This window comes from Sinohyriopsis cumingii, chromosome 10 (assembly GCF_028554795.1).
Source record: "Sinohyriopsis cumingii isolate HCF-2022 chromosome 10, ASM2855479v2, whole genome shotgun sequence".
NCBI classification, from domain to species: Eukaryota; Metazoa; Mollusca; class Bivalvia; order Unionida; family Unionidae; genus Sinohyriopsis; species Sinohyriopsis cumingii.
This window is the reverse complement of record NC_142970.1, coordinates 60,227,587-60,243,981: the sequence shown is the minus strand read 5'-3', so window position 1 is coordinate 60,243,981 and position 16,395 is coordinate 60,227,587. Positions and strand designations below refer to the sequence as shown.

The 16,395-nt window shown below is 38.4% G+C and overlaps 1 protein-coding gene across 1 annotated transcript; it reads right to left on the bottom strand.

The window, feature by feature from the left end:
- Window positions 1-9,196: 9,196 nt before the first annotated feature.
- Window positions 9,197-15,978, bottom strand: LOC149790219 (NADH dehydrogenase [ubiquinone] 1 beta subcomplex subunit 3-like). Its single transcript, XM_089972239.1, has 2 exons — window positions 15,708-15,978; window positions 9,197-10,093 (listed from the first exon to the last, which is right to left on the bottom strand). Exons 1-2 carry the CDS (start codon window positions 15,839-15,841, stop codon window positions 9,910-9,912), a joined length of 318 nt encoding a protein of 105 aa, XP_089828365.1. The 5' UTR covers window positions 15,842-15,978; the 3' UTR covers window positions 9,197-9,909.
- Window positions 15,979-16,395: the final 417 nt, after the last annotated feature.

The following is a 16,395-nucleotide window of genomic DNA, read 5'->3' as shown; positions in this document are numbered from 1 at the left end:
AAAACACACAAAACAATGGATACCTGGGAACTTTATTACCTTTTGAACCACAGTTCGTATACGGCTTCTTGGAATCCTGTCGTCTGTGCTAAAGATGAACTCCCTCATCGCAAACCTAAAGACCATCAAGCTTACGTGATCAACACGGACGAAAGTCATCTCCCAGGAACCCACTGGGTAGCCGTCTACTTTCCTCAAGAAGGATGCGTGGAATATTTCGATTCGTACGGATTGCCCCCTTTGGAAGACGATATCATTGACTTTATGAGAAGAAATGCTCAAACCACCCGATTCAATAATGTGAAATTACAAGGCACAGATTCCTTGGTGTGTGGACAGTACTGTGTGTATTTTCTGCATCATCGAAGCCTAGGCTATTCCTTAGAACATTTAGTGACTCATTTCGATCCTCGTTCTTCTGCTAGAAACGATGTGAAAGTAGATCGATGGTTTTGTGACCATTATGCTTATCTTTTGTCTCAAGCTAGGAAACGTAGTGTCCATCAATGGCCTAATGATTTCCAACAATGGAAATCACAATTTCATTCACAACGTTGTCAGCCCTGTTTAAAGTAGATTGTCCATTGAGAAAAAAATGTTTGTGATTTGAAAAAAATTGTTCGATGTTATAGTGTTGGATGATTGTTAAAAAATGTTAGAGTTGTTGTTGTTTAGTGTTAAGTGATTTTTGAATAAAAAATGTTGTCTTTTGAAAAAAAAATGCCTTTGTGGTTTGTTTAGCTATAAGAATGTTGGATTGATGCTCTTTCATTTCTTACTATCCCTCGCATGACACTCACTGAACATTGCGGCTCGAAAACCGTGTGGGGGATGTTTTCCTTCACGTCCGCGCTTTGACTTTAAGAACCGGGGTTGTTTCCAGTCTAACCATCCATTGTCGACTCATCCTCCTAAGAAGATGTGCTCCAAACTAGCTAAGCTCAACGAAGCCTACGTGAATTTGCATAGGGTCAGACACAGTCTGATACCGAAGCCAGAAGAAATAGAGAATGTGAGAATGTTAAAAATCACTGAAGACCTGATAGAAGAGCTCTTCAGAGAAGAAATGAACAGGGAAAAAGAAGAATGGACAGAGAAGTACAGACTTCAGAGACAGCAGCAACAGCAGCAACAACAGCAACAGCAGCAGCAACAACCTGAAGCTGACAGAGGCTTTGTCGATTGTCGTATCGACACCAAAGAGTTCTTCTTCTCTTTCCGAAGAAGCAGACCTATCGCCAGAAAGTCTATCCTCAGAGGACATCGCATTCTTAGAAACTAAAAAAGAATGCCATAGCAAACAAAAAACAGCCCTTTTCAGGGCTACCCAATACTCTAGAAAAGAAATAACGATCAATTTGCCAATGTGTGTAGGTAGAGTAGTGTGAAAATAAACACTAACTCTTTTTTTTAAAAAATGTCAGGGTATGTGTTTGTGTGTTAGTGTTTGTAAGTGATGAAGTAAGTTGGTATGGATAGTAGATTAAAATGATGTCTTTTTTGGTGTTTGAGGTGTATATTTAGGGTTAAATTGGATTGCTTTGTGTATGTAAATAGTCTATTGAAGTGATTTATAAAAAAAATTTAAAATAGTGATGGGTAGCATAAAAAGTGAGTGAGTCTTTCTTTTAGGTCCGCGCGTTGTTGTTGATTTTGGTCACGATCTAGGTAAGATGAATTTTATGTTTTTAGGGGGATGTTTTCCTTCACGTCCGCGCTTTCAGTATAAATTAAAAACTAATCGTCAGTTGGGCCCATCGTCGACCTGTTAACAGCAAGACAATGAATACAAGGATTGTGAAGCTGCTAGAACTCCAGATGCACCTGGAATATGCCAGGCGCATAGTAAACGAACTATCAGCGGAGGCTATCGTAGAAGAAGCAAGAATGAAGAAAGAAGAGGAGGAGAAAAGAGAGAGGGAAGAAGAGGAAAAGAAAAGAGAATAGAGGATGTCGTTCAATATTCCCGAGACAGAGGATTGGGGTGCTGAAGCGAATCATCCCGCCTCTGCACTCTCAAGACAAAAAGTAAAAAGAGACTGGAGTCAAAGATGCGTGTGTGGCGCAAGGCCTGGAATGTGCAACCATTAGATAGGTGCATCTGGAGTTGAAAAAAACCAACAGCCCTTTTCAGGGCTACCCAATACTCTAGAAAAGAAATAACGATCAATTTGCCAATGTGTGTAGGTAGAGTAGTGTGAATATAAACACTAACTTTATTTATAGTGAGAGTGTATGTGTTTGTGTGTTTGTGTGTTTTTTGTTTGTAACCGTTAACGTAAGTTTGTGTGAATAGTAGATTATGGGTTTCTTAGCGTATGTGGAGAGTATAGTTAGGGTTTTATTATACGAAATGAGAAAAGTAGGGGGATGTTTTCCTTCAAGTCCGCGTGTTGCTTGGTCATGATCTAGGTAAGATCAATTTTATGTTTTAGGGGGATGTTTTCCATCACGTCCGCGCTTTCAGTATAAGAACCCACCACGTTCGTCGTTCGAACCATTCTACGGAATAATAAAAACGTAGATGGTGGTTGCAAGTGACTTGTTCAACAATTTGGTACATATATACAACTGGATAATAGATGGTATCTATGTAGTGGAGAGACTGGAAAAAGAATGGAAGATAGCAGAGTACCTGGACTACGCTAAATGTCTAAACGTAGCAAAAGAAGTGATAGCAGGAATGATTGAAGAGGAGGAAAAAAGATTGAGAGGTATGATAAATCCCACCTATGTCAGAGTGGGAAGCCTAAAGGAAGCACTTGACAATGCAAGCAAAGTCAGGTGCTTTCTTGAAAAAATGTCACATGGGACAGAGTGCTCTTATGTGGAGAGAGGCCAGGAAAGACTGAGGAAAGGAGAGGAGTTGATGAGAAAAGTGATGGAGGTAGAAGTCAAGAAGATTAAAGAGAGATGGTATAAAGAAAGAAAAGATCAGGAAAACAAAAAGAAACAGGCTGATTTTGAAAGGCTAAATCAAAATTGGATCAAAGTCCAGGAAAAGTTTAGAGCCTTGGGCCATCCAGACTGGATGCCAGAAAAGGAGAAAAAGAAGACAGGAATAGTGACAAAAGTGAGAAGATGGTTGAAGAAGTGGAAGTGTTAGAAGAAACCCAAAGGCCCTTTTCAGGGCCCCCCATATTTCTCGAAAAGAGATAGCCTTTCAATTGCCTACCCCTTTTTTTAAAAAAAATTTAAAAAAAAAAAAAAAATCCCATGTTCAATTCCCCTTGTACGTATATTAACCCACAATTTATTCCCATGTTAAATTTCCATTGAGGCTAATCTGACCCACGATTTTTCTCCATGTTAATTTCCCTTGAGGCTAATCTGACCCACGATTTTTCTCCATGTTAATTTCCATTGAGGCTAATCTGACCCACGATTTTTCTCCATGTTAAATTTCCATTGAGGCTAATCTGACCCAAGGGTGTTTTTAATGCTAATTCCCATTGAGGCTAAAGTGACCCCCTTCACTACTCACCAGGAACCATCTGAAGAAATTCGGTTTGACTATGCAGTGTCCACTTCACATGCTGCAATATGTGGTCGTACATGGACTGACATCAAAATATTGACACTGGTCTGCAAATTTCCAAACAAGACTTATGTTGTATCCGATTTATAACTCTTCATTGGAACATCTAGAGTTGTTCAGACAGTCCGTTATCGACATTTATTTTCATGCACATGTAGATCTCCGAAGTGCTTGTGACATATGTTATGCTATAATACTTCCTGACAAGACTCTGTTGATGGAGGGTACTAATAGCCGAATGAGAGTGATCGATGTACCTCTGAAAAAGTCGTAGAACTTTATAATTAAACCAGTTACTTATTTAGTTAATATCCCATCATGAAGTGAGGGTCAGTCTTAAACAATTAACTTGTAAAAATAAAACTAGCAATCAAAAACTTTCTCTAGCAATATTAACTAAAAATGTCCCGGTGTATTTGACCCAAACATAGCTCGCTCAGCTTAATGCAGACAAACATAAGAACACCTCAGTGATATGAAAATTACCCAAGTCCGAGATGTCACAAATGCAAAAGACAGGTGGAACATCTTTTCCATTCCTTACAGCGATTTCAGCATTGTTGGCATCAGCGGCTCTAAGAGCTGCAGCTTTAGCAGCTGTCGTAGCTTCATCGAGGATGAAGCTGAAAAGACGGTTGGAGGCCGCTTAATAAGGACGAATCATTCGATTACCATGCACGTGTCGTCAAATACCTCCAGGCAGAGGTATTTGATTACCCGGTCGCAGAAGATTGAGCCGTTGTGGATGCGAAGCTTCTCAAGCGTCCATTAACCAAGCTTGATTTACTCATGATGGTAAAATCAATGAAACATTTTCGTCGTGTGCTAGATGCGAGATCAACCGTCATCGACGGTGCCACGCACACGTGAAACTGGTATCCTCAATCTGGAATCATCAACTGGCCCCAGCACTCACTGGGTCGCATACGTTTGAACACCTCAACATGTGTTTTTTTTTTTTTTTTATAATCATATTGACTTATGGACTTGCACCGCCAGTTGAAATTAACTAGTTAACAAACATGGTTGGATTACTCATATGCGGTCATCTTGTCATTGAAGCGTTGCGTGCACTCGAGCGTTCAAAAAAAAACCCGCAAGAACTTATTGATTTCACAATAAAGTATGTGTGCGTGCCTATTAACATTAACGGACGATTCTGTGCTCTGTGGTACGGTGCTGAATTGGATCGTAGCAGATTTGCCACCAAAGCGAATTTGTCGAAGATTACTACTCCTGTTGATGCTAGTGTCGATCCAGGTCAGCTGGTGAATTTTGAAGATCGAACAGGCAAACTCAAAACGTGGACATTCAAAATATTAAGCTCAAATGCAACTTTGAAGTAAGAATTCTGGTAGAGATCACATACAACGGTGGAATCAGAGGCTGGTGTGTCGGTTACATTTATCAAAAACTATGTTGATACAGCTAATATTACAAGACAACACGTGCAAGAATAAATCTTTCAACAGCATCTTGATCTTTATTTTACAACAGGAAGACTCTATACTTAGTATCCGGACACGGGACTGCTTTGGTGGCCTAAGTGGTTAGAGCGTCTGAGTCGGATGGGGGAAGGGGCCGAGTCATACCAAAGTCTTATATTTAAAAAAACGGTACTATCAGCGGCCTCGCTGGCACTGATCATTAAAAGGTTAGTGTTAGAACTGGTCGGCTTGATGTCAGGTTAATGTGACTGGGTGGGACATGATGCCAAATGTCGGAGGCATGGTGCCTCAAGTACTAGACATACCTATAAACAGCCATACTGCAGATATCATAGCGATATGACTGAAAATTTGTTAAAGCCATGTTAAAAGTCCAAATCACACACACACACACACACACCAGAATTAACACTATACATTTTTTCACTATAGCCTTTTTAGCCTCATTGGCTGCCGAAGATGAAATTCAGTTCGAATGACTCCACATTTATCCTTACGGGTACTTAACTGTCATTAATGCTTGTGTTTAGAATTACATTTTATCATTATTAATGGAATCCGACCGCGGTGATGAGACTACGGAATTTACCATCGCTGTTGGACCAGTAGACCCAACATCGATGACGATTTCGTTCTCCTTGTAGATGAATATCTATGTCAGAACGGCGTTAACAGACCCTCATACACACTGAAAAATAATCTTGTTATGGGCCAAATAGAATTTGATAACTAGAACTACCATGATGTGCCACTACAAAATCAACTTCAGCTTGGAATCATCACACGTGTACATGAAAACACGAAAGCGTTAACTGTGGAAACAGATGCAAAACCTCTCCAGGATTGTTTATACAATGCTTAAATAGCATTAAGTTATGTATCCAACCCAGTTACGTTCATCATCATTTGAATCGTGACACCACTGATAGCTTTACTAGCACTTGGTGGAATAAAAGTTATTTTATTCATGATTTAATCTGACTAAAAAATCGGGAATTAGTGGGGGTCTCTTTTGTAAGCGATGTGAATCATTATCAAGCATCGTGAAATTCACGCCAAAATCACGTGGGTCGGCAGGAGACTTCTGGAATGGGGTTGGGATCGGTATTAGTTTCTCTCTGACTGAGGAATCCTAGTCGCGGAGTCGGTGGATATCTTAGCACTGGCGGGGGCTGAGAGGGTCCAAACGCTTGTGTGGTAGTAGTCACAAGTTGGTGGTGTAGTTCTGAGCTTCCTGCCTCTGAACTTCTTCGATTCGAACTCCAAAAAGCAACGGAAACCCAAATGGGATTGTGAGTAAAGCAAGAGTATGGTGTGATTTAAGTGAATAGACTGCCGACATGCATCCCATTGGATTAGTTCTAAATTGGCCATAGCCGTCAAGGCACTGGATATAGTATGGTGAGCTGCTCGTTTAAGGACTGAAACGATCGTGGCTGTTGCATCCCTGGCGTGATTATTGTTGGATTGTTCAGTGAACTGGAAGATTAATAATGGGGCCTAATCAAAAATGAGGATGTGCCACGATGTTCTTATCCACTTTTTAGCACAATGGAGTCAACATGTGGACAGCTGACTAATTCCTGTCAAGAGCCTGAAGGTCTGTACTGAGGGCATTGTAGTGCTTCTGATATCAGCCTAAGGAGGAAGCTGCTATGACCTGGCTTTATGAAAAGAAGGCCTTAGAGTTGCTTGTGTCACCAGTATGATTTGAAAGCCAGCCTTTGATCTCTTTATTCTTTGGCAATTGAGGAAGGAGCTGAAAAAAAGTATCTTTCTCCTCCCTAAAGTCAACTGATACCAGGACTTTGTAATCCTGGGTAGTGGTATGGGGTGGAGAGCATTCCGAAATGGCCAACACCTGAAAGATTTCCTCAATGGCAGCTTGAAAGCTAATTCAGTCCAACTAATAGTCAGATCTTAATAAGATGGGATTGCTGGCATCTAATTGCACTTACTGTGCACCAGGTTCTCATCCCAGTCAGTTTGTAGCTCAACATAAGTCATGCCGAGTGGATGGTCGTATTTGGCAATATCACTAGCTCTCCTTTAAGTGTAGGCAGTGAATAATCAAACATTGGACACAGCCAACACTGCTGGTTAGTGTTTACAGTGTGTGGTTGGCATGGGCAGTATATAAGATGCTATGGCAATCACCAGTACCGGCTGCTCCAAAGGCCTGACTGAACAGATTTCTCATTGAAATCTCTGGTATAGTAGTAATAAGATGTTGACAGCGTGTCTGGATGGATGGACCTATTACTAAGATCCCTGTATGAACTATCTGGTTGGACCATATCAATGAAAAGATCCCAATGCTTGGACAGCTGGTCTGCCGGTGTTGGCTGGACGAATGGGGATATCAGGATGGCCGGTAATGGTGCCACAGTATTAACAGTTGGATCCAAGCGATCTAGCATGAACCTATGCCCCCCTGACATACAGACCCAAAGGCCATGCTTGAACAAGTGGGGGGAATTACGCCCACTGGACTGTCTAAAAATTGGGGAAAACTTCCCAATGAGTCAGTATCATCAACAATGACCTACAAATTATCTTCGTTGATTTATTCCATCTGTCCTTCACTTCATTGCTGAATGGACTATTGCTTTAACTGTTCACTTCAATGCTGAATGGACTATTTCTTTGAATGTGCCTTTCATGCATTTAGTAAACATTTCTCCTGAAGGAATACAAGAAGAGAAAAAGAAAGCATGTACTAGCAAATCAGTATGCGACTAACTAGCTTATTCTGACCATGTATAACAGACACTGCATATCACATATAGTGTATACTTAGTATAAACAAACAAAAAACAAGAGTCACTGTAGACTTCCATGCTCTGAAGTTGCATATATAGCATTTAAATGACATTCTCCTGAAATGACACAAATAAAAAAATTAAAGCAGAAACTAGAAATGTGTTAGGAATTACTAAGGCACTAAAACACTGTTTTAACTAACAGAAGTGAAAGTGTCATATCAGAAACCATGGCCCTGTTATGAACTTAATGCAAATTGCTTAGTTAATAACTAAACCACAAGTTTATCAAAACAGCATGAAATATGAATAAACTAAGCATAATTATCAATCAGCATTTCAGAGTTTCACTAATAAGAGCTCTGTAATGGATAGAGTAAGCGAACAAAATCAAACGTACGCTAACTCATAAAGACCTTCTATAAGGTCAATGATAGCATGGTGGGACAGGGGTCTCAGAAGACAAAGTCCGAAAAGTTACAAAATCACTCAAAATTGTCAGAAATTGTCAAATAATAAAAACAACCTGCAGTAGATGATAAATCTGCACAATAAATCCAAACGCAACGCTGGATGGGCTTTAGGAATACAAAAATGGCTAAAACATGAACTGCTCTTAACAGAAGTGAAGCTTAAATTTAGTGACACTTGGCATTGCCAAGGAGAGGCAATGGGCAAGAGTTACTACCCTTTGTCTATTTGAAATAGGATAAGATGATTTACATCTTTTAGTTGTTGTTGTTGTAGGGTTTAATGCCATTTTTCATCACACAATAGGCTATACATGGCAGCCAGTATTAATGGTGGAGGAAGAACCCGGAAAAAGAACCACAGACCCAAGATAAACTACTGACAAGCTTTCTCACGTACCCACATTAGCCGAATGCGAGACTCTAACCCACACAGACAGAGGTGAGATGGCAGTGATCTGTAATGGAGCGCGCTTTAGACCACTCGGCCACTCGGGGCCCCCTCATCTTTAGTGGGCTGGATTGCAAGATAGCAGGCTAATATTCCTAATGTAATGTGATTGGGGAACATATTCGAAGGAGAAACTTAAAGCTTATCATCATCTTCAAGTTCAAATAGAAGCTTGGTACAAACTTTGAAATAGCTTAAACTATACAGACTGCCAAGCCTGAAAATTAAGTCACACTGACCTACTTTTGGTGTGGTCAAGTTACTCTTGATATGCATACTAATTTTGCCATGTGGGTAAAATAGAATCCAAAACATTTGTAATGAACAGATACATGAAAATAAAAGGTCATTCAAGCATAAAAAGTTAGTTACAGTTTTTGCATGGGTGACTGCCACCACATTCCAAATTTCATTACTGTACGTGTATTTTAGAAGAAATGGTAGTAATCCCTTTAATACCCTCTAAATCCACCAGAAGAACAATGACAATAACATAAAATCTTGCATATAAAATGAAAAAACATCTATGAATATCAAAGGTTTAATGAAGCAAGATGGATGCCAATGAAAGCTAAAATGTCAAAAGTTTCATGCCTGAAAAAATTTACAGATCATCTGGCAGACAATGAAAATGTCAGATCATGGACTTTTGCAGACTGATAAAGGGTGGCTGAATACGGAGGATGTGAAAACTGTCAGATGTAACTATTTCATACATCCAAAATGTGCTTTCTATTCCAGTGCAATTCTGTGGAGAAATATAAACAAAAAAAAAATCATTTATACATACTGAAAAATTTATTTACATTTTGAATAACAAACGCCTTTACTTTTTAAAAAAATCTTTTGTTTGCTGCTTTTTTTTAAACCTGTAACTTCTGCATTTTATTATTTTCAAGATGAAACTAAAGCTTCAGTTAGGTTGACATTCTAAGAACATCTATTCCAAATTAAATTTAATTGAATTTTGTTGTATGTGAATACATAAACTTCTTGGTTATTAATATCTATGGCCCATTTTAAATGGACATCTTTATGTAAATGAAATATATCAATTCCAATAAAAGCCAATTATTAATTAATTTATTATCATACCAACAGCTACTGTAAATTGTACTTTATGTCACTGATGACATTAATGACAACATTCCATGAGCAAAATTACTATTGTCATTGGAGTCCTGTGAAAAGTGCTTTTCTAATGCATCCCATGTTCCAGTATACACAAAGGGGAGATAACTCAGTGGTGATCATTCCCATGATGAGATCCATGATGGGAGTCATCTTTCTTTAACACATATTTATCCACTGCAACTGTTACAGCAAAAGCCAGAAATGCCCAGTGGAATGAACGAAAAAATGCCTTAGCAAGCCCTCTGTGCGCTCCTCCAAAATTACTAGGGTGATATCGCCATACCTCATTCCTGAAAGGTTAAAATAAGATTATCACCATGATTCTTATGAAGCCTAGTATAAAAATGACAACTGTGATATCGTGATATTAAGAATAACATGATGGCTCCACACTAGTGGGAAATCATTCAGTTATGCTGGATCCACACTAGTGGGAGATCATTTACACATGAAGGATCGACACTAGCAGGAGATTTACAGGGGATATAAAATAGTGGGAAATCATAAAGACATCCAGAATCCACACTAATGTGGGATCATACTATCAAGCAGGATCCAGTCTAACAGAAATCATTGGGACATGCAGGATCCACACTAGAAGGAGATCATTCAGACATGCAGGATCCACACTAGCAGGAGATCATTCAGACATGCAGGATCCACACTAGCAGGAGATCATTGAGACATGCAGGATCCACACTAGAAGGAGATCATTGAGACATGCAGGATCCACACTAGCAGGAGATCATTGAGACATGCAGGATCCACACTAGCAGGAGATCATTCAGACATGCTGGATCCACACTATCAAGAAATCTTTCGGACATGCAGGATCTGCAATAGGAGATTGTTCTGACACTAGTGGGAAATCATACAGCCATCCAGGATCCACACCAACAGGGGATCAGTGATCATTCAGACAAGCAGGATCCACACTAATGAGAAAACATTCCGACAAGCAGGATCCAAATTAGTGTGAAATCATTCTAAAATCAGAACCCACACTATGTTCAACTACATCTACTTAACTGATTCATCATTAAAAATTTGTTGAGCTATACTTACAAATGTTTATAACTCTAAATCATTTGCAAGCTACTGGTTTTTTCATGAATTTCAAACTCTGACTATTGACAGAAGTTTATCAATGGTTCGTGTTCCTCACATGATGTAGATTGAAATGTGACAATACAGCGGAGGCATATAAATTGATCATACTTAAAGATATGCTGAATTTTAAAAAAGATTCTTTCTGGTTATTGCACAACAGATTTTTTCTTGCTACAATGAAATAATCTAATAAGGAGTTTAATCCTGTTTAATTTCCCATACAATTAAATTCTAACATGAAGAGTATATTATAGTAACTAAGCCTTTGTGAACAGCATCTTGAACCACTAACATTCAAGTCTGGGCTACAAACTTAAGGAAAATATGCCTTTAGTTTAATGAGATATTTTCAGTGTATTGATTTATACTGAAGTACACACCTAGTCCTACATCTCAGTTTGCTGAATATTTCTTATCAACACTTTCATTACTGCTAACAAATTCCAGTGGCTTAATTGATGGTGTCAGGATCTCAAAACATGTGGCTAAATGCAGTCCATGATGGACAAGAGAGTGAAAACACAAATTTCTACTGTGGAATCATGGATTTTCCATTTGCAATGTATGTGTTGTACTTTCCGAAATACTGAAGTCCTACGTGTCAGTTTGCTGAATATTTCTTAATCAACACTTTCTTTACTGCTAACAAATTCCAGTGGCTTCAAAATTAGTTCTGCTTTTCATTAAGTTTTTCTTATGAAAAGTTATTATGCTTATACAGAGTTAATATATATTGGGATGTTCACACTAGCTGTACTTTCCCACCATGACAGAAAACATGAGATTCTTGTGGTAATTAACTATCAAAATAATGTTGTACAATATGTTATTCAGAGGATGTTATATTTATGTTTCCAAATAAGGTTGCAGTGTTCTTATCTGGCACACCTAAGAACGAAGCTTGAAACTGAGGCAGTGTTTTATCTACCCACATGTCATGCATCAAATACGCAGACCTTTCCGATTTGACGCACAAAAATAGTTGCCCATAAGCAAATTGATGCATCCCAATGTTATGTTTTACTCATTAGCAAAACACAAAGTTTCGATCTAAAAATCATCGCCAGCAGATAACTGACGCACCCCAATATTATGTTTTGTTGATTAAAACAAAATTAAGGTTTGGCCTAACTACTTTAACGGCTTGATTACAACTCTCTGAAACAGAAAATATACGTACCTCAGTTTCTTAAGCTAATGTTATCATAACACATAGGGTTAAAACGGAGTGTGAAGCCTGGAGCTGACCTTATGTGACCTGTAACTGTCACAACATATGTAGCAAGAGGATGTTAGAACCATATAATCACCATACCCAAGAAAGAGGTGGAAAACAAACATGTGATTTTAAAGTGATTCGCATGAGAAACTATCATTTTATGTACACCTTTTGTCACGCAATGAAGCAACAATTTCCAATAGCTCAATTTTATGCCTTGCATTGTTCCAATATACTGTCAGCATTTGATTCAAAATGGCATCCAAGGCAAAAATAATTAAAATAGATCCAAAACAAATAAAGTTATCTTTTGGACTGCGTTTATGACCAACCAATGATAATACTGTAGAGGTCTTGCTAGGATTTTAAAACCAGGAGTTCAGTACTCCTAGTTTGGGAAAAAAACAGGAGTCCCACCAGCAAAAGTTGCAGTCCCCTACTAGAAGCATATTGGGCATACCTGAAGTGGCTAAATTTCCAGATGAGTAGAACCAGTGGTTGCCACCGAATTTAATTTTCGAACTTCTTTACACTACTGACATATAGCTCTTGTTTTGTCCATTAGAGTGAGAGTGAATTATGTCAGGCCAAGGAAAGGTCTTATTCCATGCACTAAACTAAGCATCACACATAGTGTTCTATGTGAAATATCAGTTCTAGCAACTTCTATCACTCTGTTAAAACTCAATACAATCTTAGCCAATTTGCCACAAAATACTTATCCAAATTTATAAACAGCATTTTGTTTAACTTTCAACTTGTCTTGATGTCAAGGTCACATGCACTGCTTATTGGGCTACACTTGGAAATGAACACAATAATGAAAGGTAAAATTGTTCAATTTATGTACTCTTACACAAAAGTAAATCACTGGGTCTTTCTGCCTCTGAATTCAGTCATTGTAAATATCAGTACATTTTCCCACCACTCTGCAGCTAGTCAAGCCTTTGAACTTGCCACCAAACTATTGGGTCATGTTCTTCAGATGTACTCTTGCAAGGACTATATGTACATCTAGGTGTCTTTCAGCCACTGAATTTTCTCATTGTAAATATCAGCACAGCAAAAATAATCATTTGCTCAGCACATTTTCCCACTCAGCAGATGGTTTATGCAGGACTGGCAAGTCTTTGAATTTGCTGTCCAACAAATGTGTGTATGGAGAACTCCTGCATAAGAGATTTTCTGTATTCCAAGTAAAAAAAATTGCATCCAAATATATAAGTGTGATTAAGCGTTTCTGAGACCTCTGAGCATTGTTATCAAACCAGTGGAGCCTTCATCATCCAAAGATGAGGTAACGGTTACTCGTAAGATAAAACGTAGTATGTGCAGCAATGGTTGAAAACACAGCTGGCAACGTTTTCAAAAAGAAGTTAGGTCGAATGAAGAATGTGACAGTTAAGACATCTTTATATTTTGCCATATATGTACAGAGGCTTGAAAAAAAATGCCATGACCAAATGTGAAGAGAAAAAAAAAACTTTCAGAACAGTACATTGGCAAGACATGCTGGATTGCCAGAACACAAATTGCTGATTGAAGGTCCACAACACAAGGCATATTTAAATACAAAGTTACAAAAACATTCTGCCAAACAAGACATAGCAGTGAAAGTGCAACTTAAGTATGTACATTGGCCGAGTGTAGAAGACATCGCTTGTTTTAAAATACAAATATCTTCATAATTTAATACACGACTTAGCAGCTGAAGAAACTGACACCATTGGCATTTTGAAGAATTCTGCCAATCAGTATGACTCGGCTACTACCTGTTCAGAGTTACTGGAGCGCCTCTCAAACATTGTTGAGGATAGTCTTATAAGTGACATGCAAAATTAGTAATTTGTGATAGCAGTTTCAGATGAAAGCACTGACATAGCTAACAATAAACGCCTTGTCATATATACTCATATTATGTCTGATGACATAAACCTTCAGCGAGATGCTTAACAAATATATAATGTTCAGATGCTTCTGGCAAGGGAATTGACTTATTGGCCTTACCCACATTATATAACTAATATTTTTGTTGTGTATTTAAACAATTTAATTATATTTTAAAAACTATTGAAAGCTGATCATCGGCTAGAATAAGACTCATATGTTTGGATTTTTACTCAGTTTTTTTCCCATGATGAGTCAAATGACTTACATGAAGCCATTTGTAGATAAAACACTCCACAGGATGTATCAAACAAACTACTATGGCATACAATCTAACAGCAAAGATTGTATGAAAAAGGTAAATGGTATTTTACCCATGTATCTACTATAAATTAAAGCAATTCTGGTTTTAAATAAGAGAAATATTGTATCTGTTTAAGGATATGTATACAACATCTGCAAACAATTCTACAATATGTTGAAAAAGTGCTGGGTGTTAATCACACATGGCAGTTCCAGTGACTGATACAGGATAGGATTTTTGTAGCATCTTGCCTATGAAGGTAAGGGTACTAATATTGTATTATTACAAACACCAGGTAGGGTTCCTAATATTATATTAGTACAAACACTAACTTTAGTCAACAAAATTTTGGTTAATGCTAGATTTAAGGAGAACAAAAATGCTGCAATGTCTGCAGCAAGTATCACCATGCACTCAAGTCTGGTCGATGGGGTAACTAAACTGCTGAAATTATAAACAGGGGGAGGCGAATAGCTTACCGGAGTATTGGCCAGTCATAACGCACATGTACTTTAAAATTTGTAAAAATTATTATCAACAAAAAATTATGATTATAAGTACTATATAACTGACGGTTGAATTAATTGGTACATTATTGTTTACAGTTGGTAAAAGAGCTGCAATGAGCTAATGTGTCCTATTATTTAATGCAACTCCAACTATGTATCAACGACTATCATAACTTTGTGCCAATCTGTGGTACATTCCCCATGTTTCTTGCAACCTCATGCACCTGTTTTGAGATCATTATATCAGCAAATGGATTAATACCTATTGTTGACATGGTCAGGGTGGTGATTAAGAAATATTTGACGAAATACAGTTTTTATATGCTCTATGACCCAAAGGATACAAAACACAATGGAAATGTCCAATTCTACTACTGCCATATTTGCCACATATCTGTGGCCCTGGAATAAGGCATAGCTGTTCAAGTCTGGGCCGCTCTTCACATGGACGCACATTCGGAAATGGGCAAATTTTGACAAGCTTGGAAAAATTGTAGCTGGCAAAGAAGTTTGAGTTTTTAAACATTTTTCAACAGTGAATAAATTAAGCTGATATAGTTTAACACTTTCTATGGCAATTTTAAAGTTTCACGCAATATTATCATATAAGCTTTACAATTCGCGCACAAACCATGGCATACTGGGTATAGAGGACATGTCAATATTGTGCAGACAGGGGAGGTAACTCTTTGTCACGGTTCCTACCAACAGTTCGAAAGTGCCCACGATTTCAGCTTGCAATAGTTTCAAGCTAAATATGATTAAAACAATACGAGCAGATTCTGGGATAGAACCACCTCAATTTTAACGACATCAATTCAAGAAAATCCTATCCCCAATCGAATGAATGTGTGGGAAAGAATGTGTCAGCACACCTAATCCACGGATCTTTTAGCCCTCTTGCTGCCAACTGCTTCTGAAGGAACTCAAGTTCCTTGATGCCGTCCACTTTGTACTGCCTCCAGTCTGGGATTTTTATTTCGTTATGATGATCGTGTCCACCACCCATTTCATCAAGTTTTCGTCTTGAAGGTCAAATTGCCTTGGACGCTAAAAACCGAGAACCCCCGAGAAGGAGTAAAATCAGACTGGTCTTACTCAGTAGTCTTGATTGGTTACAAAGTATTTGGCAGCCGACTACCTCCATGAGAACCAGGCCTAGGCAGAACCTGACCTTGCCAAAAACCAATCTGAACAAAGAGAAAGCTACAATGTGTTCCGATTATCAGAAGGATGTGCACTAATGCACCCAACGCAGCAATACAGCTTCTTATCCGTATAAATAACTGAAATGTGGTCAAAAACTTCCATAAATGAAAACCGGCTGCCGGATCCTACTGAGTGGTTTGGTGCTCGATAATAATGATAAATTGGCACAGCACAGCGTCAGCCTTTAGTAGCAATTGTGTCCATACAATTTGGGGGTGGGGGGCAGGGAAGAAGCTGTATCTGACTATGGTTAGATGCTCCCAAACATCATAACCCTACAAGTAATGCATTCACCCCGGAATAAAACCCCTAGCTAAAGTTTTCAAGGTTCAATAATAATAATAATAACAACAA